This window comes from Podarcis filfolensis, assembly GCF_964270895.1.
Source record: "Podarcis filfolensis genome assembly, chromosome: 2".
Lineage (NCBI taxonomy): Eukaryota > Metazoa > Chordata > Lepidosauria > Squamata > Lacertidae > Podarcis > Podarcis filfolensis.
Genome location: NC_139605.1, coordinates 113,571,492 through 113,596,716, shown reverse-complemented (window position 1 = coordinate 113,596,716; position 25,225 = coordinate 113,571,492). Strand labels below are relative to the sequence as shown.

Below are 25,225 nucleotides of genomic sequence, written 5' to 3'. Positions count from 1 at the left end.
AACGGAAGTGATTGCCTTGTGCGTCTGCACCGGGTTCCGACGCTTCCGCTTCCGGGGTGGCGGCGGCGGGCGGCTGTGGAGGCCGGGAGGGCTCGGCGGCGGAGGTGCCTGGGCGCGAACTTGCCTCCCCGGGAGAAGCGGGAGCCGGAACGGCGGGAGTGGAGCTTCAGGTGCGGCCTTGGGGGGCTCCGTGAGGAGAGTTAGGGGGCGGGGGCGCGAGGCTGGCTCGGTGCGACGGAGCCGCGGGCGGGACCCCCTGCAAGGAGCCCGTTCGTGGCGAGCCCTCGCGGGGAGCCGGTTCTCCCTCCTGTTCCTGGGCAGGCGCGACCCGCGTGCGCGGCTGCTGTGGCGCTTGCACGGTTTTTGTGTGTGTGTGTTTTGTTTGGCGCACGACCTTCTCGCTCGCTGGGTTCCCCGCTGCGCACCTGCAACCCGTTGGTGCCCGGAACTCCTCGTGCATTTATATTTTTATTTTTTTGCAATAAGGAGAAGGGATTTTTGGGGGGGTGCGGAGGCTGTTGTCCCTTAAAACTGATGGCCGAGCAACGGCTCAGGAGGCCGCTGCTTTTGGATTTTTGCATCAGCCACAAGAGCGCAGGACATCTCGTGCAGGAGGCTGGTAATAACGCTGACACACGTGCGCACACTCGCGCTTCTTAAGCACCTCATCAATAGGAAGCGATATTGTTCCCCGTGTTCATATCCCAGGCTTTATCCAAGCAACGGAGGGTTTTTTTGCAGAGGTAGAATTCACCTCTACTTCCTTAATTCATATACCCTGGTGAGGCATCAGAGGTTGTCAAGGCTAGGGCTGCTTCAGCAATGTTAGATTTCTACATGGGAGTAGAGTTTCCATGCAGGAATTAATATGACGATTAGAACATGGGATGCCATGTGTTGGGTTTTGTTGGGTGTGTAAAGGAGTGGGGCTGTGCACAGAAAGAGCCAGGTTGCTCTCCTTTATGTTTGAAATGGCTTCTCAGGACTTATTTCCTCTCAAATTGTGATGCCCACTTTTGCCACAGAGTTCTTGTCTGATTCTGTAGTGTCCAATGCCAACACAGCAACTTCTAAATATTTTTAATTATCTTTGCAGATACTTGTTCCTTGTCCCTCCCTTTTCCCTCATTCTTCTTCTTTTCCTTTCCCTCACCTCCTGAAATTTGCAACAGAATTTAGGTTGTGAGCTTGTTAGGGCAATTTTGCTTATGACACCAAACAGTATGCATGTTGGTGGTTAAAATTTTTGAACATTGTAATCTTTATGCAGGTTTTATATTAATCCTTACACAGAAACAGAATTTAGCAAAACACTTAAGGAGTTCTTGCACAGAACTATAAAGGGTGTTGCTTAATGTTGTTTAAGGATCTCAACAACTTGCAGCTGAACATAAACACACAGCTGGTCTAATAAAATAAAAGCAATTGCCCTTTTACGTAAAGATTTAAGAACCTTTCCAATAAAATAGTTTGCTGGTAGTATTAGCCTATACCTGGGCCATTGAGACCCTCAAACCTTTTATGTTGTTCCCACCCTGAACCAGTGCTAGAAACAGATATGAAATCTAGGAGCTAAATGACACCTTAAACAGAGGTTATGGGCGCAGCAACAGAATGTCTAGGCGTGCTTTTTAATAACAAGAATACAAAGCTGAAAATGAATAAACTGCAGCTTAAATATTACAGTATGTCCATTTTTCACATGGTCTAGTCCTTCCCCTGCCCGCCCGCCCCTTATATTCTTAAGAGGGTCTCTTCTCCAGTCTTCAGAGAGTAGCTGGAAGTGGGGAGGCAGAAAAAGGTCCTCCTTTCCTTCCACACTACAGTTTTAATCTGAAATCTTGGGCTCAGTACTGTGCCCAGAGCTCAGAAACTGCCGGCCATAATGAAATTCCCTTCACAAAATGCACCTAGAACAAGGGGAGTTTTGAATACTGCCCTGAACAAATGCATAGGAAGACAAGCTACCATAAAGAATGCTGTCCAAACGAAGTGAGATTTTTCAGTTGAGGGCAGAGGGATTTCTGGACATGAGATGCTAGTCATCCACGCTATAGAAGAGCAAAGGAAGAGGTAGGTCTCAAGCTGGTACTAGAAGGTAGTGATTTATTTTGTGAAGGTTGCTCAATACTTCACAACCATAGGTCCTCCTCAAGGAGAAAAGTGTCTTCAGTCTATCCTGTTCCACAGTAAAAATATCCTCAATGTACACGGAAGTACCTTTGGTTGAAATGTGTTAGGCATTTTTCACAAAGCAAATTACTACCTTCTAGAACTAACTTGTGTTTCACCTTGCCCTTTGCTCTTTAGGTTATTGTGGTATCATTTTCTCTCTGCACACGATGTATATTTGCCATCTTGTGTGCTGCTAATATTTACTTCTCTGTGTAAAACATTGTAGATAGTTATTTGGTTACTTAACGTAGGCATGCATAGCCATTCAGTGTCATAGGTGCACTACTACGGTAATGCTAACTTACACAGTTACAGTGGAACCTCGGTTTTCAAACATAATCCGTTCCGGAAGCCCGTTTGACTTACAAAACGTTCGAAAACCGAAGCCATTCAGTTTCTGAGGCACGTTCGAAAATGGAAGCGTTCACTTCTGTGTTTTCGGCGATCAGCTTCTGAATTGTTTGGCAGCCAAGATGTTCGAAAACAGACGTTTGACTGTACTCTAGATTCACCCTTGTACGTCAAGCGTTAGATGTTTCAGCTGGCAATTTACTGTTTTGTTACGTTTAAGAGTAGCACTTTGAAGGATTCAAAGTTATTTTAAAATTTTATTTTTTCTTATGCTTTGATAATTATAATTCTGTGTGCACCAGTATATAGGAGTTTTGAGACCACATAAATTAGCTGGATTTGGATGCTACAGTGATTTCATAAGTTGGATGGCAGTGGACACTTGTCCTCTAAATAAACTGCTTCACTGTGAATCACTGAACATTGGAATTTGATCCAGGCATCCATTGCTTATAGGGGAATGTATATAATGTGCTCACACATGATTTCTGAAGATGTCCCTATATAAAGATTGCTCAGTCAAACAAGTGAACCCTTGACTGCAAAAAGTAACATGTGGATCTGCCCTCGCTTTGCAAGCCTGGACAATTGCTTAACTGCTGTAGATCAGTATCTTGCTGTGCAAGGTTTTTTTTTTAATGTGAATAGGTTTAGGTGCAAAGGCTCTTATACTAGTGTTGTGTTGTGGATCAAGATGTTGCAGTAGTGTAGCAAATTTCCCCAGCTGTTGGCACCAGCACAACAGTTCAAGACACCACACAAGGTTTTTTTGCATGAATGAGATGTGAATTGAAAGTGGTTACGTCGTTTGATAGTGGGGTTGGCAACAGGAAGCGGAAATTTATTCATACCATTTGTGGTACAGGAAAATGAAACACCATACACTATTGTAATCATATATTGTTTAACAACAACAACACCCCACCCATCTGGGCGGCTTATAGCACATATAAAAACATAACAAATAGTCAAAAATTAAAACTTCCTGCCGTGATATTGCAAGAGTTGCACCCAGTGCTAGTCCTATACAAAGTAGACACATTGACGTTAATAGCCATGACTAACTTAGTTGCATTAATTTTAGTGGGTCTACTCTGTGTAGGACTAGCATTGGCTACAACCCTAAATCCAAAACATGATTGCCAACCGAGGCCTGCAATTTGTGCAAGCCAGAGAATACTAGCAAGGAACATCATTTTTTTAATCAACCTTTTAAAACAGCAGTAGTTTACTCCAGCAGTAAAGTCTTTTGGTTCTGTACTGTTCGTGCTGTTCTTCTCCACTTTGTCCCCATGCTGAGAACTAAAGTAGTGTCACAGTCCTTTTAATGAGCAAAGGGTTGCGGGAAGAAGCGTTCTGGGGGACACTCTCCAACTGTTTCTACTCAAGAGGATAGAAGTGGTTAATTCACCCTAGTTCCCTTAAACCTTTCAAGGTCAAACAGTACTAAACCACTACTGGCCATGTGTGAATCGTCTGATGGTAGGAGTACACCCAGTAGTTAAACCAGTGGTGAACTGTCTGTGAACACACCCTATCAAGTTTTCCCTGCTACAAATGCTGATGCAGCAACAGCCATTTTTTGCAGGCATCCATAGAATGTGACTGCCTGAACTTCTCGCTTAGGTGTAGGGAGGGTGCTTTACTTTTAACCTCACTGCCTTCCCCAACAATCTCATGTCTTAAGATATTCAGATGAGGCCTTGCTTTGCTTTAACTGATTGGTAGATGTTCAGAAGAAGGCTGGTGGGCCTCCAGCCTTTTCCATAATGGCATCCCTGTCTCTGTGTCTCCCTGTCAAAAGAAGCCGCCTAGGAAACTCCCTCCTGATCATTAGATGATCAGCCATATCTTTGTTGCAGAGGAAGGCTGAAGGCTCGCTGAGAGCGAGGAAGACTGGTTTCTTGGGCATTTTTTGTGTGATGGATTTTACCTGTGCTTGCTTAATAGGTACTGTTTATCTTTTGTATGTGTGTCTGTCGTTGCATGGTAATATTGAGTCATGCATATTTTTTTGCTTGCTTCAAAGCATCTTTGATCAATGTGTTTCTCTCTGTCTCTCTCCATTCTGAAATAAATAAATGGTTCAATAAACCTATCTTCTGGATTAACCCACAGGTTGAAATTAGAGGAGGAGAAGCAGCAATACTGTGGCAGCTGTGCTAGGAGGACCTTGGCACCCTATCCCCATCCTGAAGGGAGATTTAGGTTTGGGGTGACTCATCCACAAGAGCAGCACAGCCTGTAGCTTTCATCAGCTTTTGACAGGGCTGGGGAAATTTTCTGTACGCAAATTCTGGGCACTCCCGACTCCAGAAAGATGTCGTCAAAGTGGAAGGTATTGGACGGGACCAACGCAGAAACAATTTACTGAAAAATCTTTGTAGTCGTAAAATTCTTTCCTGGGCAAGAGAGAGAGAGAAAAGCATAAGGACTTGGCGTAAATCTACGTATTGAGGACTGTCAGACTAACGCGATGGCTCAGGTAACAGGCCGGTTTTCCCATCCTGTCCCAACAGGAATTCATCATTACAGCAGGTGGCTGCAAAGTGCCCTCGGTGATAATCCGTTCTCCGAAACCTAAAAGCAGCTGAGCTCTCAGTGGTCTGCTCCAGTGACTAGCATGCATTCCCAAGCCTTCAGTGCTGGACCCTCCCTAGTCAAGGTGCTTAGTGGCCAGGCCATCCTGGTCCTTTCCTCTCAGCTGTGCTTGGGGTGTGGATCAGGAGAGAAGTGGCTTCCTCTTTTGTCCAGCTTCAGTGAGGGCTTTGAGCCTTATATAACATTTGAAGGGGGTGGGGAGAGGAGAGGATGTGGAGGCGATTCTGCAAAGGCTGCTTAGGAGTTCTTTTTGCCCTCACCTTGCCCTATCCAGTATTCCAAGCGTGGCGGGGCACTGGCATGGCACAGGGGGAGGCGTGGGAGCTGGTTGTCATGCCACGTTACTGTGCAGAGGCTCCTGTAGGCCACCTGCGGTGGATCCTCAGTTGTAAGAGTAACAGGAGGTTACATGCATAGTCACCTGAACCGTGATGTTCAGAAGCAGTATCGGTGCTCACTGAAACTGCTTGGCCTCTGTCTTAGTTCATATGAAGGAAATTGCTACACATACACACGCGCGCACACACCAGCAAGCTGTCGAGCATTGTTTTTAAAAGGACCAAGTAAAGGCGAGCTCACAAGGAGCCTTGAAAGCATGCAGATACACATGTATGCTTTCTTTACTATTTTTCAATCCCTCCCCATCCCTTGGGAGTTTGATTTCCAACAACCACCCGGTGTATAGCCTCGAGAGAGTGTCCGCCTTAAGGTCGCCCCTAGAGCTTCACGACTGTGAAGGGATTAGAAATTTGGAATGCCTGGTTCTTGTACAACACTCTGTTTGCTATGCTACACTGCCTTGTTCTCTCATTTTGGGCTAGCTACCGTGAATTCTAATCTAGTGTCAACGGGTTTACTTCTGTAGCCACAAATTTGGTTGAATAATTTGATTTTCACCCTTTTCCCACACTCGCCCACCCCATCAACTATCACTATGTCCTAGAATCCCACAGCTCTAAGGAAGAGGGTGCTATAAAAGTCTTATCAGGGAGGCCCAACTTTTCATACTGAGTGGGGATGCAAGAGTACTTTGACACGGAACTTGCAGGCCTCATGCTACCATGTTGTGGGGGGGGGGGGAGAGGAGCAAGCCCAAAATTTGACACCCCTCCCCAGCCCTCACTCGGCCTTCCCAAAACTTTATTACTAAGCAAGGCGGTGGACTTTGGGAAAGAGACCCAAGACTCTACCAGGAGCCCTTTCGCCTCCTTCTCAAAGCTGGGAAAGTGCTAACTGGGCTGGAGGAAGGAGGACTCTAGGACCCTGTCAGAGCCCTCATGTCTCTTTCCCAAAGCTCAGTACCTCATTTACTTGGCATGGGGAAGGCAGTGCAAGGGCTGGAGGTGGAGTCAAATGTTACTGAGGGCCACCGAAAAAGGCATCGAGGGCCGCATGCGGTTTTGATGCGATACTGACTGATAAAATGTCCTTGGAAGTTTGTCAAGCCCGGGTCTCATCCTTGAGATATCCTGGAGATGCAGTTTCTCCACCATTTCCGGCCACTTCCCTATGCACATTTTAAATATGAAATAAGGAAACGTGGGCGAGAAGCAGCACTTAAATCGTGGGTGGGGGACCTGTTGGACTCCAGCTCCCTTTAACCCCAGCCAGCATGGTCTGAAGTCATGGATGGGAGCTGTAATCCAGCCACTTCTGGAGAACCACACATTCCCCATCCCTGCCCTGAGTCTGCCTCTTAGGCTTGGAAGCAAAACCAAAGTGCTTCAACCTGAGCTACCTGTCTTCAGCTTACTTCCCAACTCAGGAATGCAGACTGAACATAAGTCTTTTTTAAATAAAAAACAACAATCAAGCAATTGTGGTCTAGATGTCAGACAGCGATAACCTTGCTGGCCTGCAGCTCTGTGCTTGTTAGTAACCCGCAAGACGCACCCGTGCTTGGTACAGATTGTAAGCGGCCGCTTGACAGGTGTCCCAAGTTGAGCAAGAGTTGCCTCTAGTTCACCGGCCCTCAAAGGGTTTGGCAGGAGAGGATGGCAAGTGTGGTGGAAAGATTCAAGGACAATCAACCATTTAAATATTTCAGTGTAGCATAGCATAGTATCAAAATAATACAGTAGTGGGGTAGGAGAGCTGAAAATAATGCCAATATATTTCACATCTAGCAACCAATGCTTGATCCTGACCACACTAAGCCTTCTGATGTATATTGTACTCTTGGAGGCTTAGTTTGGTCAGAATCGAGTACAGCCATACCTCTGTTTACATAACCCTCTTGCTACGTAAACTTCGGGATGCGCGCGCAGCAAACCCAGAAGTATTTTACCGGGTTTGTCACGTGTGCATGCGCAGAAGTGGTCCTCAGGTTGCGGAAACCTCGGGATACGACCGGACCTCTGGAACAGATCCTGTCCGCAACCAGGATGCAGACGGGATCCGTTTCGGGGCCCCGTTTGCATCCTGAACAGAACGTAAGACGCGACAGCGCATGCGCGGGTCGTGTTTCGGCACTTCCGCACGTGCACGTGACATCATTTTGCGCGTGACATCGGAGCGCAACCCGAAAGTGCTCAACCTGAAGCACATTCAACTCGAGGTATGACTGTACAGTGGTGCCCCGCAAGACGAATGCCTCGCAAAACGAAAAACGCGCAAGACGAAAGGGTTTTTCGGTTTTTGCGTCGCTTCGCAAGACGATTTTCCCTATGGGCTTGCTTCGCAAGACGAAACGTCTTGCGAGTTTGTTTCCTTTTTCTTAAAGCCGCTAAGCCGTTAATAGCTGCTAAGCCGCTAATAGCCGCTAAGCCGCTAATAGCCGTGCTTCGCAAGACGAAAAAACCGCAAGACGAAGAGACTCGCGGAACGGATTAATTTCGTCTTGCGAGGCACCACTGTATACATTTCCAGAGTTAATGAGCCACCATAGCCACTAGAGGGCCGTGAAAATTTGTGTCCTGGGCTTTTTAGACTTGTCTACCCATCTGAAACTGAAGGGGCTCATTGGTTGCCAGACATGAACAATTTTCAGCTCTCCCTTTTGTTTTCCAGTGCGCTTCTTATCAACTAAAATTTTTCTGTGGGGTGAGCAAATTTTGATTCTGAAAGTGCAGCCCAGAAAAAAAAGGTTTGAGAAGCACTGCTCTAGGTAGAAAAGCAAAGCGGGTTCTACAAAAGCCAGCCATTTTGGAGACAGAGCGTGTTTGTTTGTCACTCTGGTCTCCTAGGGTATCTAATAGTGTCTGAGAACCAGCAAAGACAATGAGCTGAGTTGCTTTAGGTTTTATGATTCAAGGAGCTCAGCAAAGTAACCTCGCTCTACTGTCTTAGCTGGAGACCTGCTATTCTTTCAGTGCCAGTAGAATCATAGAAATGTTGCGTTGGAAAGGGACGCCCGAGGGTCACCTAGTCCAACCCCTGCAATGCAGGAAACACTGCTAAAGCATCCATGACAGATGGCCATTCCTCCATATCCTTTGCTGGTAAGCAGACACATACACCGCCAGTGCAGGGCATCATAGTCCCATGTCAAATTGTGGCCCACAGTTTAGAACAGGAGCGACATTTTTCAGCCCAAGGCCTGCATTCTTATCTGGACAGGGCCGAAGACCAAAGTGGGTGGAGCAACACATGCAGGTTTTTTTTTTACCATTGCACAGCAGGCTGGTGCGTGTACACACATCTGTTCCCCTGTATCTTACATCCAGGCAAGCAAGAGTCATTCACTGACACATTCCTGTGGTGCAAAAGCAAGGGGGTTGGGGAATGAAGTAAGGCTGATGAAGAGTGTGGCCTAGGGGGAAGGGTGTGTAGCCAAGGAGGAGATGTGGGCTGGGGAGAGTCCCGAGGGCCCGAAAGGCCAAGAGGGCTGTATTTGGGTTGGAGGTTCCCTACCCTTTGCTTAGAAGCTGCAGCCATGTTCTCGCTTTGGGCTGGCCCGCCTTGTCTGGTACTTAGCTCTCCGCTTTCGTTTCCCCGCAGGCGAGTCTCCTGGCCTGCGAGGGACTCTCTGGGGTTTGCCTGGTGCCGACGGTTGCCAGCAAGAAGATGATGCCGAAGCAAAGCCCTAAGCAGGTGGAGAATGGAGAAAGGGGTGCTCCAAACATGCTGGTACGGGGCCAGCCCACTTTCAGCTTGTCTGCGCAGCTGGTCCCTGTGTGCTCCCCTGTGCCCCTTTCCAGCCGTGTCAGTGGGTGACGAATAGAAAAAAGCTCGGATAGGGAAGGTGGCATTTAGGGCCCTGGGTTGAGCTGCTGTTGTTTTTGTGACCTGTGTTGTCCCGCTTCCTCTCTGCCAGGGACATCACCGCAAGGAAAGCGAGAAGTCGCGCAGCCGAAAGGAAGAGGAAGCGACAGAAGGGTCTCAACCCAAAAAGTCTCATAAAAAGGCAGGTAATCTTAAGTCGTACGGGCTAGCAAAAGGTCTAGCCCTTATCAGTATGATCTCCCTGCTGCTGGCAAAGGCGCGGAGCAGTATGCCTGTCAGATTCTTGTGGAGGCTGGAGGGCCACCTCCATCAGCTGGAAGTGGCTGGTTATTTTTAGAAATTCCTCCCCTGCCTTTCAGCCCCCAAGGTGGCTTCCGGATTAAAAACACTAACTATAGTAATAGAGAGAGAGAAACAATTCCATTGATCAAATCATTAAAAGTGTAGCAGGAAGGAGGCATAAAATAACTGGTGAGTTTAAAAACGCAGTGACACAGCAGGCAGATAAATAACATTGAAACAGACTTCCGGGTTAGCGCCATCGGCGAAATGGCGGAGCTCCTCCGACCGGAGGAACTGTCTCCGTGGAAACTGGGTCTACCCACCGCGGTGAAGGTGGGGACCCGCTAGAAATCCCAGGCGGAAGAAGCCTGGGAACGTGGGGTTCGGCAGAGCACCAGGAGCGCCTCCCCTATTCGCGGGGAACCCCATTTTGGGGCTCCGGAGCAAAGGAGGGTGATCGGCGCGGTGCTGCGAACTGACTGCTATTTTCACGGAGGGAAGCCGCATTGCCATTGCCGGAGAGCTCTGACTTTTTCCTGTCGACAATTGGATTCTAAACAAGTGCCCGTGAGTAGAAACGGAAAATTGGATCAAGAAATATTTTAATTTGGCACCGAAGCGGGAAGGTTCAGAACAGGAAGTCCGCCTTCCGCTTTCTGTAAATAGACTGAAGCAAAAATCTTGTAAGCTAATAGCCTGGAAAGTCGCTTTACAAAGGTCGAAATTTCCTTCATTTATAACCATTAAAACCCCCTTGGAAGCAGGAGAAAAGGGGGGGGGGGAATTAAACTGTTCAAGCCTGCTGGAGAGGGAGTAAAGGAAAATAAGTTTCCACCGTCTCAAACCTGGGAATGGGGTGCTAGAGACAGAAATTATCGGAGACGTTCATTGACTGTGAATGGAAAATTTTGACAGATAGCAAGAAAAAAGAGAAACAAACTGATTCCACTGCTGCCTGTTGCATTTTAAAGAAACAAAATATTTGAAAACTGAAAGTAACTTTCTTTTGTTGGACATGATTTAAAAAGATGGACACAAATAGAAATTGTATCCTCTAGAGGGAGCTTGTCAAATTGTTGCTGCAGTTTACTTGGGGATTTCACAGCTGCGAGATTAACATCGTGGGACCAGACTGTGACCTTGAATAAAAATGTGTTTGGAAGAAGTCCTGGTGCTTGCTTTTTGCAAGACAAATGAGAAGTTGGATTTGATGACTGTTGCAACTAGTGAATGTGGACAAATAGGGAATATTGACATAGAAATTATACAGGGACCAATCCAGGAAACTGGTTCGACTGGGCAAATGCAAGGGCAGATAATAATGGAGGAAGCTACGGTGCTACCTCAAGCAACACAAATGGTGAGACCCGAGGCCCTGCAGGAGTATAAGCCGCTGTTTTGGAAGAATGAACTTGAATTAGGCCTGAAGGAATCTGGAGCTGAGGAGGATCTCAACTTTGGAGAGATTTTGAAATATGCTGTTAAAGATCTTTTGGATTATATTGATGACTGTGGGGAGTGGGACTGTGGGGAATGGGCTGGTTTGACGTGGGGAGATGGACATGAGTATGGATGGAAATTCCCCGGAGACCTACTCCCTAAGGAGAAAGGAAAGAAACTAAGAAAGAGACCAACAAAAGACAAGGAAAAGTGCAAACATAAACAAGAAGAAAAAGATCTGCAGAAGGGGCATGGAAGAGACTTAAGAGCCTCGGATATCAGACTACCAGGTTGATGGACTAGATGGAATTGGATAATAAGGACTGACACAACCCGAGACCAGGAAGAAGGGACGTTGGATGAAAACTGGAAGAGTCTATAAAGAAAAATTTTTATTTTGGGAATTAGTGTAAAATTAATGAATATTAGGGAGAATGTTGGAATGAAATTGTCTGGCTTTAGCAGAAATGATATAAGGATAAATAAGTATTAAGTTTTTAAGTTTTATGGTATTTTACGGTATTTTACGCTAAGATAAGGTTAAGGTACAGTGGTGCCTCGCAAGACGAAAATAATCCGTTCCGCGAGTCTCTTCGTCTTGCGGTTTTTTCGTCTTGCAAAGCAAGCCCATTAGCGGATTAGCGCTATTAGCGGCTTAGCGGGCTTAGCGGATCAGCTGATAAGCGGCTTAGCGGATCAGCTGATAAGCGACTTAGGGGATCAGCTGTTAAGCGGCTTAGCGGATCAGCTGATAAGCGGCTTAGCGATCAGCTGTTAAGCGGCTTAGCGGATCAGCTGTTAAGCGGCTTAGGGGCTTAGCGGATCAGCTGATAAGTGGCTTAGCGGCTTGGGAAAAAGGGGAGAAAAAGGAAAAAAAACCCCGCAGGAACTCGCAATACATTTTCGTCTTGCGAAGCAAGCCCATAGGAAATTCGTTTTGCGAAGCACCTCCAAAACGGAAAACCCTTTCGTCTAGTGGGTTTTCCGTCTTGCGAGGCATTCGTCTTGCGGGGCACCACTGTATTTTATGGTAAGATAAGGTTAAATAAAGTAAGGTAAATTGAACATCAGAATATGGTGAAAGATGGATAGGATGTATAGAGTTAATTAATTGGTTATAAGATAAAATATAGAAAGGATTTGCTGAAACAATGACTGAATTAGGATACAAAAAAAGGGAGGTGTGAGGAAGTCAGGGAAATAGGCAGATGAAAGATAGGATATGGAATGACTGATTTGTTTTTAATTTTATCTTTATTTTTCTGTATTTTGTATCTTTTTGTCTTCTTTTTGTCTTCTTTTTTTCCTTTTTTTATATATTTTTGTATTTCCTCTGAAATTTTAATAAATATTATTATAAAAAAAAAAATAACATTGAAACAGTGGAAAGAAGTGTTCGTCCTAGAAGCTAAGAAAGGGAATCATAGGAATGACTTTCAGGAGGGACCATATAACACCAGTCCTAAAAGATCCTCCTGTCAATTACATAAAAGAAATTACATAAAAGAAATTATTCAGAATAATCACTCTAGAATGACACCCAACTGATCAGCTTTCTGTTAGGCAATATTTCCCCTTCCTTCTGACCCAGATGGATTAATTCGTTTTCCCTTTTTTACACAAAAGGTCCAGAAGGTTGTTTATTATTATTATTATTATTAAATGTCAGCAATAGTTTTTCTCTTATTAAACGTATCAAGTTTGTTTCCAGTAAGTTCAACAACCATTCCTCCATATTAAACAATAATGTATTTCCATCTTTGTCCACTCAATAGTCTCTCTGCTGCCATCATATATTAAAATGATATTCTGTAGTTATTTACTTACTAGGTATTAATTAGTTCACACCCAGTTCCATATCTTCCGTTCCTGTTACCTCTTGTATTTGCTCTGGTTTTCCATCTTGATTTTGAAAAAGTCATGCCTTCCATTTTCGCTTCGTCCATTCTTTTTCCAGGAAAAGCCCCAGAAGTTTGATAGCTTTCCCCTCTAAATCCACTCCAAGGTAGTTATTAAATGACAGGGGTAGGTAGGCAAATTACAGGTTAGCTGAGAAGGTAGCAGTAACTGTATGTGCCTTGGTTGCAGGTCATGGTGATTGAGCAGAACGGGTCATTCCAGCTCCGAATCCCCAAGAACTTTATTTGCGAACACTGCTATGGTGCATTCCGGAGCAGCTACCATCTCAAGAGGCACATCCTCATCCATACAGGTAAGCGGTCCCAGAGTCCTCCGGTACGTGGTGATGCCTGAGAACATTGTGGGAAGCAAGCAACTTCTTTGCCAGCACTGGGCTCGCGAATTAAGCTTTTGCTTCTTGCAGCGAAACTGCCAGTTGGTAGCTTTCGCTAAGAAAGCTTGCTTATAAAGTTATCATTTCATTCATTTATTAGATATATTAGTTGCTTGCCAACCCAAGAGACTTACAGCAAAAAAAATATACACCTTTTTAATACAGTGGTACCTCAGTTTAAGAACAGTCCTGTTTATGAACGATTCGGTTTATGAACTCCGCAAAACCGGAAGTAGTGTCCTGGTTTGAGAACTTTACCTCGATCTAAGAATGGAATTCGAATGTTGGAAGGGCACCAGCGGCGGGAGGCCTCATTAGGGAAAGCGCACCTCGGTTTAAGAACGGACTTCCAGAACGGATTAAGTTCGTAAACCGAGGTACCACTGTACTCATATTACCATGCTTATATTACCATAAGTAAATGTAAAGGGCCCCCTGACCATTAGATCCAGTCGTGGCCAACTCTGGAGTTGCGGTGCTCATCTCGATTTATTGGCCGAGGGAGCTGGTGTACAGCTTCCGGGTCATGTGGCCAGCATGATTAAGCCGCTTCTGGCAAACCACAGCAGCGCACGGAAACACCGTTTACCTTCCCGCCAGAGCAGTACCTCTGAAAACAGCAGCAGGAGACTTTTTCAGGTGGTTCACAATTTAGCGGAACCACCTGCAACATCAGGGCCCAGTACAGGCCACATGTTCTCCTGCAATGATTTTGCAAAGTTTTTTGCAGATAAAATCGCTCAGATTCGGGAAGAAGTAGACTCCACCGTGGGAGCAGGGCCGGGGCGGGAGAGTGCTAGAGTTTTGTCTAGTCAAGTTGAGTGGGATCAATTCCAATCTGTTACCTCCGAGGATGTGGACAGGCTGCTTGGACGAGTGAAACCAACCACCTGTCTCCTGGATCCTTGCCCATCCTGGCTTATAAAAGCTAGCCGGGAAGGACTGGGCGATGGGCTTCGTGGGGTGGTGAATGCTTCCCTCTGTGAGGGAGCCTTCCCAGACCCGCTGAAAGAGGCGGTTATTAAACCGCTCCTTTAAAAACCATCTTTAGATGCGGCCACAATGGCCAACTATCGCCCAGTCTCAAATCTTCCATTCTTGGGCAAGGTGATTGAGCGAGTGGTTGCTGAACAACTCCAGGCACGCCTGGAAGAAGCGGACCATTTGGATCCCTTCCAGTCGGGATTCAGGCCTCATCATGGGACTGAAACTGCCTTGGTCGCACTGGTTGATGATCTCCGGCGGGCTAGGGACAAAGGTGAGAGCTGTTTCCTAGTTCTGCTGGATCTCTCAGCGGCGTTTGATACCATCGACCGTAACATCCTTCTGGACCGTCTAGTGGAGCTGGGAGCACTTTTATACAGTGGTTCCGCTCCTTCCTCCTGGGCCGTGTTCAGAAAGTGGGGGGGGGGTGAGTGTTCAGACCCCTGGGCTCTCACTTGTGGGGTGCCTCAGGGTTCTGTCCTCTCCCCCATGCTTTTCAACATTTACATGCAGCCGCTGGGAGAGATCACCAGGAGGTTTGGGCTGGGTGTTCATCAGTATGCGGATGATACCCAGCTCTACCTCTCTTTTAAATCAGAACCAGTGAAGGCGGTGAAGGTCCTGTGTGAGTGTCTGGAGGCGGTTGGAGGATGGATGGCGGCTAACAGATTGAGGTTGAATCCTGACAAGACAGAAGTACTGTTTTTGGGTGACAGGAGGCGGGCAGGTGTGGAGGATTCCCTGGTCCTGAATGGGGTAACTGTGCCCCTGAAGGACCAGGTGCGCAGCCTGGGAGTCATTTTGGACTCACAGCTGTCCATGGAGGCACAGGTCAAATCTGTGTCCAGGGCAGCTGTTTACCAGCTCCATCTGGTACGTAGGCTGAGACCCTATCTGCCTGCAGACTGTCTCGCCAGAGTGGTGCATGCTCTGGTTATCTCCCGCTTGGACTACTGCAATGCACTCTACGTGGGGCTACCTTTGAAGGTGACTCGGAAACTACAACTAATCCAGAATGCGGCAGCTAGACTGGTGACTGGGGGCGGCCGCCAAGACCATATAACACCGGTCTTGAAAGACCTACATTGGCTCCCAGCACGTTTCCGAGCACAATTCAAAGTGTTGGTGCTGACCTTTAAAGCCCTAAATGGCCTCGGTCCAGTATACCTGAAGGAGCGTCTCCACCCCTATCGTTCTGCCCGGACGCTGAGGTCCAGCGCCGAGGGCCTTCTGGCGGTTCCCTCATTGCGAGAAGCAAAGCTACAGGGAACGAGGCAGAGGGCCTTCTCGGTAGTGGCGCCCGCCCTGTGGAACGCCCTTCCAGCAGATGTCAAAGCGATAAACAACTACCTGACATTCAGAAGACATCTTAAGGCAGCCCTGTTCGGGGAAGTTTTTAACGTGTGATATTTTACTGTATTTTTGGTTTCTATGGAAGCCGCCCAGAGTGGCTGGGGAGGCCCAGCCAGATGGGCGGGGTATAAATAATAAATTATTATTATTATTATTATTATTATTATTATTACCTATTTATCTACTTGCACTTTGACATGCTTTCGAACTGCTAGGTTGGCAGGAGCAGGGACCAAGCAATGGGAGCTCACCCCGTCGCGGAGATTCGAACCGCCGACCTTCTGATCGGCAAGTCCTGGGCTCTGTGGTTTAACCCACAGCGCCACCCACGTCCCCTTACCATAAGTACTTATAAGTGAAAAAAGGGAGAGGAATCTTATATTAATATTTTGTATAACAGAACATTCATACATTCATTCACACAATAAATAAATACACACACACACACACACACACAAATAATAATGATAGTGATAATAATGTTGATAACAACAAATAACAATAATAAACCATACTAAACAAAGCAATACCCAGACCCATTAATTAACAAATTAACACAAATAAATAAAACCTCTATCTCCCCTTAGTCCAAGAAGCATTCACATCAAACCAACAATTCCCCCCCTTTAACCTCCCTACCCCACCCAGAAATCTGGTGTCAAGGGTAGTCATTGCAAATCAGGGGTGGGCGACGTCAGGTTTTCAACTTTGCGGTATATCACCAGCCCAAACATTGTGGTGTTGAAAGGGAGGAACAAACTGCATTGGCGCCAGTGTGAAACTGCTCCGTTCCCACCGAGGGAGCTGAGGCAGTTTCACCCTGCCACCCAACAGCAGGAACAAGCTGCCTCGTCCCTGGCGCCAGGAGGAAGAGGCATCCCGCCAACCCTTGCAAACGTGGCGGTGGCGGCAGAAAAAGCCCTGCGGACCGAGTCTGTCAGACTCCGTCCACAGGGCTCCCTCTCTGCCTTCGCACAGGCAGGCAGCTTCTCTAAAGTGCTCCGCTGGGGAGTGCGTGGCTGCCCGAGCCTCAGCAGAGCAGTTTAATAAAGCCCCTACCCCACTTCTTGCTCCAAAGGAGGGCTCTGAGAGCATCCCAGGGACTGGTAAATGAGGCGGAGGGTGTTGTGGTTCTGGACAGTCAAGAGTTAACACTCCAGAAGCGTTCTGATTCACTGGGTGCGTTGCCCACATGACCCGGGCATTTTCCTTTGATCTGTGCTCTGTGGGGGCTGAGCTCTCTCTGGAGAGCAGTCTGTCTGAGAGTATGAGCAAGGTAGTTTCGTTTTTGTTACAGGCAGAAAGCTGCAAGCATGCAGCTAGATTCTGTAGGTTTTTCTTTCTGTTTGTTATGCTTCAAAATACAGTGGTGCCTCGCAAGACGAAATTAATTCGTTCCACGAGTCTTTTCGTCTTGCGATGTTTTTCGTCTTGCGAAGCACGGTCCGTCGCAACTGCGCATCTTCAAGCGGCTTTAGGAAAAAAGCGAACGAACTCGCAAGACGTTTTCGTCTTGCGAAGCAAGCCCATAGGGAAAATCGTCTTGCGAAGCGACGCAAAAACCCAAAAACCCTTTCGTCTTGCGCGTTTTTCGTTTTGCGAGGCATTCGTCTTGCGGGGCACCACTGTAAAGAGGGTTAGAATAGAAGCACTGGTGTTGAGCTGAGTTATTGAAGACACCGTGTCAACACAGACAAGCCATTTTACGCTGCGTGTGAACTCTGCTATTATCCGGCAACTGAGAAGAGTGGAAGTGCGCGAGTAGAAGCGTGTGGGCGCCATTGAAGTTTGTAGGAGTGGCAATAAAGATGCATGCCCCTTTAATCACTGGGGCTTAAAATGTGTGGGAGCAATGAGACAGGCACCAAAGTTTCTTCCTACCCCAAAAGCACCTGTTTTCTCCTTTCTGCAGGTGAGAAGCCATTTGAGTGTGATGTGTGTGACATGCGCTTCATCCAGAAATACCACCTGGAGCGCCACAAGCGTGTGCACAGTGGGGAGAAGCCGTACCAGTGTGAGCGCTGCCTGCAGGTAATGCCCCCATCGTCACTTTCTGTGTAGGGTGGGAAATGTTAGCACCCCCGCCTGATGTTTGAGCACCAAGGGAAGGGAGGCATTGGTGTCTGCCACTTCCTAAGAGATCTCTTGGGCAGGATTCTAGATTGAGAGGGTGCAAAAAAGTACTCGGCTGCAACTGGCAGCTCTCCCCAGCAAGGGAGAGATTATCCAGATAATTATGGATCATCGTGGCAGCAGGAAGTTACTCTCAGCTGTTCAGAAGTCTGTTTTGATTGACAGTGCGTGCATTCCTGAGTACAACTTAATTGCTTTTGGAGCTACATGTATCCTGCATGTCCATGGAATTCTTGAGTAAGCAGAAAACATCTAACCTGTCATAGAATTCTGAAAAGCTATCATTTTAGGGCTTACTTTAAAACAACATTCTAAGCCACAGAGTAAATGTATTGATAACTGTTTTTTCAGAAGCTTGGGGAGGGACTATGGGGGGTTTCAAATAATTGGACAGCAGGGCATTAGTCAGGCTATGTGCACTATATATATATATATATATATATATATATATATATATATATAAAAATCGGTTTTGCACCAAAAGTAGCTGTACCTTGCAAATTGCAAACCATGCCAATCAAACAGCGCCATATTCTTCTTATTTACATATTTTGTTCTGATAGTTATGGGGAGGATGTAAAGGGCTTCCCAAAGCATTTCCCTGCTAAGGAAACAGGATTCCGTGCTCAGTACATCATCCTGTGGATTTTTGGTATTTGTGTGGAAGTGCAGAATACATGCAGTCCTGACTTTAGGACTCTAGATGGCTCCTTTCACCCTTCCTGTGGCTGATTCTCTCTCTGTCTGTACAGCTCACCTCTGTTTTCCTTCTGTTTTTGTGTGTGTCAGTACATGGCCTTGCTAATACTCTATAGTTGGAGTTTATGTTGCAGTACAGATACATTTAGCTGTGTGCAACCCTATGATTTGGTTTTTTAAAAACCCTAGTTAAAGTTTCAGACATACGGTGAAACCATAGTAGTAAGCGATTTGGAGAAGACAGCAAACAACCATTGTTTACACTGTCCAAATGTAATGCTTAACGCAAACCCTGGTTTGCAACCTATTTCAAACCGTGATTTCACATTCTAGTTTGCAGCTTAGTATATTATTATTTCTATACTGCCCTCACAGTGCAGTATAGAAAATGCAAAAATATATATCATAATAACAAACAAAAACAATAAACCCCCATGTATCTATACCGGATTGTGCTTTTGGCTGTGAAGCCTCTGGTTACACTTGCATGACATGGAATGTTCAGTTGCTCAGGGTACTGTGAACTGTTTGCAATCCTTCTTAAGTGGGGGAAGGGAGAATAGTCATTGCAGCTGCGATCCAAATCTCTTGTAGGGCAGGCTGAGGACCCAGAAGAGGTCCCAGGGGAGAGAAAAATGAAGAGTCGGGGACTAAAAGAGGCAAGGTGGCTGGAGGAATGATACAGAGTAGGCAACAGGCTGAGAAAGCAAGAACCCAGAGGGAGTGTAGGTAGGGAGTGAGGCTTGAGGAGACAAGGAACTAAGGCAAGAAGTGGCTTTGAATCAGTGCTTACAATGAGGAGGAGCTCTGTGGGAAGGGAGAGAGGAGGGCTGGAGAGCTGTTCCAAGAGATCTGAGTAGCTAAAGGAATGAGAGGCTGAAAAGCAGGGAACTGGAAGAAATAATTGGTGTCGGAGACATAGTGAAAGAAAGGATGGTCCAAGAATAAAGTGGCTCTGAGGGAAAACTGCAGGTAGGATCTAGGGCAGCCTCTCTCAGCCTTGTTTCTGCATATGTTGCTGGACCTACAACTTCCATCATCCCTTACCACTGGTCCTGCCAGCTAGGAATGGTGGGAGTTGTAGTCTAACATCTGGGGACACAGGGTTAAGAAAGGAGGATCTGGGGGTGGGAGGAGAGCTGGGTGTGCCCTGGGCAAGTAGGCAAAGAAGAGAGGAAGCCAGAATTGGAAGGAGTTCCCTTATGCCTATCTGGCTTTCTCTCTTTTGTCGGAGAAAGCCTGAAACGGATAAAGGAGTTTCTCCCAACTCTGGCTTCTGCTGCTACTACAGAATTATGATCTGGCAACCTTAAGGCTGAGAAGCTGGAGGTGGTTGGCAAAATTTCACACCTTGGTTTGAATTAACCAGCCAGTTCCTGTGGTTTCAGGCTTATTCCCCAAATGCAACACTTTTCCCCGTGCTTAAGTGTTTCCCCCCACTTAGAACTGAGCCTTTAACTTTCCCTCTGACCCTACATGAGCCTCTCCCTGCCTCGCTTTCTTGCATGTGCCACTCGTGAGATGTTTCCTCTCTTCTCCTTTGTTCCTTTCAGAGCTTCTCCAGGACAGACCGGCTGCTGAGACACAAACGAATGTGTCAGGGTTGCCCCAGCAAAGCGTCTGACTCACAGCTGCTGCTTTAGGGGTAGGCCAGGAGAAAGGGGAAACTAGGAGGAGCTGCAAAGCAAAAAGGATTATCTGTGGGTTATTTTGTTCATTTGTTGGGGTGGGGTGGGGTTGTGCTTCTGTCTGCCTGCTGGGCCTCCCCCTATGGAAGGGGGCAGAGCTGAGTTGGCGCACAGACTTTCAGACAAGGTCTTGGCACTGTAAATAAGTTGAGGACAAACCAGGGCTGGCTTCTCAGTCCCTTGTGGTTGTGGATAAACTTTGTCTGAGTTCCTCTTTTTTGTTGAGTTATCACCATTTGCCTCAGGAAAGGCGTTGTGAGAACGGCTGAACCCTCCTGCAAGACCTGATTATGATGTTCGATGCTCTCGATTGACAGAGCTGCCAGCTCTTGCCCAGCCTTTTGGGCCTGCCAAGATGGGAGAAGGACAGACTACTAATCATTTTTAAAAATTATTATTATTTTAAAAAGACAACAATCAAGCATCAAACTGTTTTCGCAGAGCTGAGAAGCAAAAGCTGTGGATTTAAGAGACAGGTTATCAACAGAAGGGTTTCGATTCCAAGGGGTCGCATCAGAGCTTTGCCATAACAGGAGCCTGTCTCATTAGAGCTTTTCCAGAAGGTCTACAGAGCTTTTTATTCTCCTGCAGGATCTGGATCCCTTTCTCAACCCTCAGGTTCCAAGAAACAAGGGCTGGTGGGGTGATGTGTGCTCCTGGGTACCATAAAAGCCCACCTTTCAGGTGTTCACTACCAGCGAACTCCAAGAGGAGATGCTACTGACTGCTGGCTGGAGGGACATGTCTGGCTACTTCCAGTGCTTCAGACCTTTTGCAGGAAACTTGGCTCTTGCTCCCCTTCCCTTGTATATATATATATATATCCTGTATGTGTTCAGGATCCACCCCACTGAACTCCGCTTCATGTACAATTCATATCTTTATCTGATGGGAATCCTTCCTCACCCACCCCTCCAAAAAAAACCAACAACGACACAAGAGTCAGTGATAGTCCACGGTTTCAAAGTGTTCCTCTGGCAGGAGGGGACTATAATCCATCTTGGGCTGTGTGGAGGAAGATGACAAGCAATGTACTCGAAGCTCACAACTAAACCAAGTCCTGGATGCCCTTACTCCTCCATACTGGTTTCTGCTGCCTCAGCCAAAGTACTGCTGTCTTAGGAAAACCATTGTCCGAGAGAAGCAAAGTCTCCAGTTGCTCTTGGCTGACCCAGTTTTTGCAGGCCTCAAGATTCAGCCCGATTCGTGTGATCCTGGCTGGTGCTGCAATCGGGCTGGATTGCAACAAACCAGCAAGTCTGCAAAGAAAGCAGGTGCCTGCAAAATCTCGCCATCGGTTTTGGTTCTCACAGGGGGTTTGTGACTGTGTTGGGGTGTGGGGGGAGAGAGAACAGCCAGTTCAGAACTCTGCCATTGGAACCCCCGTCTTCTGAATGGGCACCCATATCTGAAATCCTCCTGTGTCTTTTGTGCGATAAACTCTTCTCCTACCCTTCCCCCCATTCTAGAGTTAACCTCTCCCAGGCTTCTGCAGGCTTCCCTTGGGTCCCACTTCCCACTCATCCCTCGCTGCAAGCCAGCTTCTGAGACATGCATCAGTAGAGGACTGGCTTCCTCCATGAGGTCATGTTGCAGAGAGAGAGAGCAAGCACTTTTGAAAGTTTAAATGACGTGCCGATGCAACTGGAAAGGTTTGTAAATAGAGGTGGAATTCTTTAGATCAAAAAGGATTTCTCCAACAGTACAGCAATGCTCTAGTAGTAAGTGCTGCGTGCTAGAGGCTCAAAAACACTTGTAAACTTGGAGAAATCACCTGGTTTCTTTTTAAATGCTCTCTGTCATTTCCCAAATGGCTGTCTAAAAAGCAGTGTATCTTCTTAGACTCCCTCATCTTCTTGCAGTCAGCCTGAGCGTTGGTCGGTGCGCCCAATGGGAGAGTTTTGTGTGCTATGTGGTTTGTTAACGCTGTGCTTGAAGGCATTGCATTGCAGCGACTACCCAGGAGTAGGCTGTCTTAAGTAGTGGAACAAAAAGCACTGTTGGAAAGGACTTCCACCACCATTTGTTCTGTGCTTCTACAGAGCAGGTCATAGGTCCAGCTTTCCTGGTGCAAGATGAGGATTATGCCAAATCATAATGGTGCTTCCAAGACTTACTGGTTACTTCGGCTCTTGGAGCAGAGGTGGAAAGGGAGCTTTTTCAAGTCCCCCCTCTTGTGTGTATTAGGAGAACCAGTGTTTCATTCCCACTTCCTTTCATTAGGTAAATTGACCCCCCCCCCAAAGCTATAATTAGTTCAGCCCCCTTTTACTCTGCACTTCATTGTGCTGAATGATTTGTTAAGTGTAACTCTGGGTACTGTGGCTTGTTTTGGTTGGGGCCAGCAAAAAGCATTGTACAAAAACGTTGACTCTCTTAGAAAAGAATAACGATTGAGCGACCGCGTGGCTTTGTGATTTCGCTTTCCACAGAAGCAGTTATGGGATTGTGCATTAGTAAATGCATGTGGAAATACAATAAGTTGGGATTCTCTCCTGGCGTCCTCCTCTCTTGTGCCACAATTCTAGGGCAAGAAGCACTAAACGTTTTTAAAAAGGAAAAATCTTGCTCTAGCAGGAAACGCCTTTTTGTTGAACACTAGGCATTGCTGTTCTGCTCTCTTCCGGTTAATCCTCTGGCATTAATCCTTCAGTAATTCAGTAATGCCATGGCATTGCAAAAGCGTACTCAGTGTTGCGGCTTATTTCCCCTTTCAGCAGACTGAAAATCATCTGGTTCTCTTGAATGGACTTGATGCCAGAGCCCTTTGTGTGCCAAACAGGGCAATGACCTATCATTGCTTCGATCCCTCTGAAGCGCGTGTGGCTTTTTACAGCACAAAGCTATTTGAGGCTTGGCAGGCTGGCGTGCCACCAAATGAGCACTCTTCAGCCTGCTTGTTAACACTTGGCCGGTGCAGCCAGCCATTGGGTTAGCTATCGGTCCAGCTCTTTGTTGAGCTAGCTAACAAAGGGAAATGCTTGTTTCTGCTCAGGCAGATACATGGTGAAGTGCAGATTTGGAAATGGCTTGCATGAGCCGCTGTGTGGCACATGATCTTTGCTGTTGGGGTTTCTCTCAGAACCTGGCGAGGAGGAGGGTGCTGGTGGTGTTAAAGGCAACATAGCTAGCTGAGTGAGTGGGAAGGAGGGTGTTTCTACTTCCCATTGCAGCCATCTTCCTTGTACAGTTGACACATGGCTTAGCTTGTGGCTTATCCACTAGTGCAAGTCACACTTCAGTGTACAGAAGTGTGGCCAGCTTGGCTCTGAAGATTCATTTGTTTGCAGGGCGAGTTTGCTTGTCTTTGTAAAAGTATCCGCTGTGTTCCTCAAGTATCCTCTAAGGAAAACCTTTAGGGGAGAGATTTGCAGAACTTTCAGATGCCTTCGAGGAACAAAATGTTTTGGGAACTCCTGGAAAATGGGCTGTCGTGTTTTTATGGGACTGTAGGCAATCTCTCCTGAGGGAGTCAGAATTATACGGCAAGGAAAACCATGGTTAAAGCTTTTTTCTGAGCTTTATGACTAAAGTGTGCAACAAGTGATGTGCTTGTATGTCCCGTCCCCCAAAAAAGTCAGAATGCCTGCACACAGCGAGTTACCATGTCAAAGAGAAAAAGTATGAATGTGTAAAACATGCAACTTTCTCCTACCCTTCCTGAAATGGTATTATCCAGGAAGTGCTGCATCGCATGGCTATGCTAGTGTGTGCAACAGGCTTGGTTGTCGTCTTCTTGGAAGCGATACTTAAATGACACAAGAACCCTTCTCAAGTGAATTGATAGCAACACCCAGGATGAGTGAAGTCTTGCATTTTTCGCTGACGGAGGTGAAATTGACTAGGAACAGAAGTGAAACTTGACTGGGAAGTGTCTGACTTCCACTGTTTCAAAAATGAAATGGTTTCAAAACAAATCTTGTTTGTTCATCGAGTAGCACAAAGAGGTGGTTGTGTTGAAAGAAAGTTTTAAACTTGGGAAGGGGTTCGGGAAAGCGACACGAACAAACACAGTTGGCAGGGGTTTGCGTTGATGCAGCTATAGCAGAGAACAAAGCGGATTTCAAGCTGGAGGAGGAGTTGTAGCGCGGAAGCAGGGCTCTGCATAAACTCAGAAATTTGTACGTTACATGCAAACTTGTCTCTAAACACAACCTCTCTTGGTGCAACATCTCCCCCTTCTGGATGTGGGGGGAAATCCAGTGTTTTTTGAGTGTGTGCCATGTTGCAGTGAACCAGTGCCCACAGATCCCCTCCACACCGCCTCAAGATGTTATTTGTACGCACAACTTCAGTTCACCAATTGAAGCCTCCTAACATTAACGTGCATTCCGGGAAACTTTTAGGAGATGCTTTTGTCCCTAACCTCTACCCCAATACCTCTTCTTCCGTAGAAGTTGAGAAACTAGCATACCATCAGTGGGTGTGTGGCTTGAAACCTGTTGAAATTCTGGTTGTCTCGCTGGTGGCTTGTGCACAAAACTCACCAGCACAAATCATTCTGTGTCGTTTTTAATGTACGTGACAGGCTGCCTTAGGGTGCTGTGATATTTGGTAGACATACTGCTGGCCTTGGGGTTTGGGGATTGAAGTTGGGGCCCTAACCCCACCTATCTGGGAGTAAGCCCCGTTGAATTAAATAGGACTTACTTCTGAGTAGACACAGTTAGGATTGCCCTGTTCGTTTGAGGTCAGAGAAGGGAGGAAGACATCTTCATACTGGCTTTTTACACACTCCTTCCATTCGCAGACAGAGGAAGGATGAATACTTAGCACTTCAGGCTGAACAGAGGATCTATGAATTTGTCCATATTGCTCTAGCCTAGTCCAGTGGCTTTTTTTTTTAAATTTCCCTTCTCTTCCCCCCCCTCCCTTTAATTCACTTATTTTGCTATAGGGGAGGGAATTGGGGCAGGGTGTGTGTTACCCATGGGCAGGATCACTTTTAAACTGTAGTTTTTATAAAATGTTATAAACTTGTATCTTTTTACCATTACAGTGTGGTGTCTGATCCTTTTTTGTGACCTATTTAGTTCTCCATCTGAACTCTGCCAAAGATTCA

At 46.6% G+C, this 25,225-nt stretch overlaps 1 protein-coding gene across 10 annotated transcripts; it reads left to right on the top strand.

Moving 5' to 3' along the window:
- Positions 1-26: 26 nt before the first annotated feature.
- On the top strand, positions 27-25,159 carry ZNF740 (zinc finger protein 740). Of its 10 annotated transcripts, XM_083599523.1 has the most exons (8): positions 39-170; positions 4,645-4,864; positions 5,046-5,191; positions 9,067-9,195; positions 9,383-9,472; positions 13,102-13,225; positions 17,556-17,674; positions 20,029-25,159. In XM_083599523.1, the coding sequence occupies exons 3-8, from the start codon at positions 5,150-5,152 to the stop codon at positions 20,116-20,118; spliced, it is 594 nt and encodes a 197-aa protein (XP_083455649.1). In that variant the 5' UTR covers positions 39-170; positions 4,645-4,864; positions 5,046-5,149; the 3' UTR covers positions 20,119-25,159. The 10 variants fall into 10 exon arrangements, with proteins under 10 accessions (XP_083455654.1, XP_083455649.1, XP_083455653.1 ...); XM_083599528.1 differs by lacking the exon at positions 5,046-5,191 and having other exon boundaries at positions 27-170; positions 4,645-5,011; positions 9,067-9,159; XM_083599527.1 differs by lacking the exon at positions 5,046-5,191 and having other exon boundaries at positions 9,067-9,159.
- The last annotated feature ends 66 nt before the right edge of the window (positions 25,160-25,225 follow it).

Coding starts and splice junctions, on each gene's coding strand:
- ZNF740 (XM_083599523.1), top strand. CDS start 5,150: ATGCATTCCCAAGCCTTCAGTGCTGGACCCTCCCTAGTCAAG. Junction 5,192..9,066: donor CTGGACCCTCCCTAGTCAAG/GTGCTTAGTGGC, acceptor GTTTCCCCGCAG/GCGAGTCTCCTGGCCTGCGA. Junction 9,196..9,382: donor GGGGTGCTCCAAACATGCTG/GTACGGGGCCAG, acceptor CCTCTCTGCCAG/GGACATCACCGCAAGGAAAG.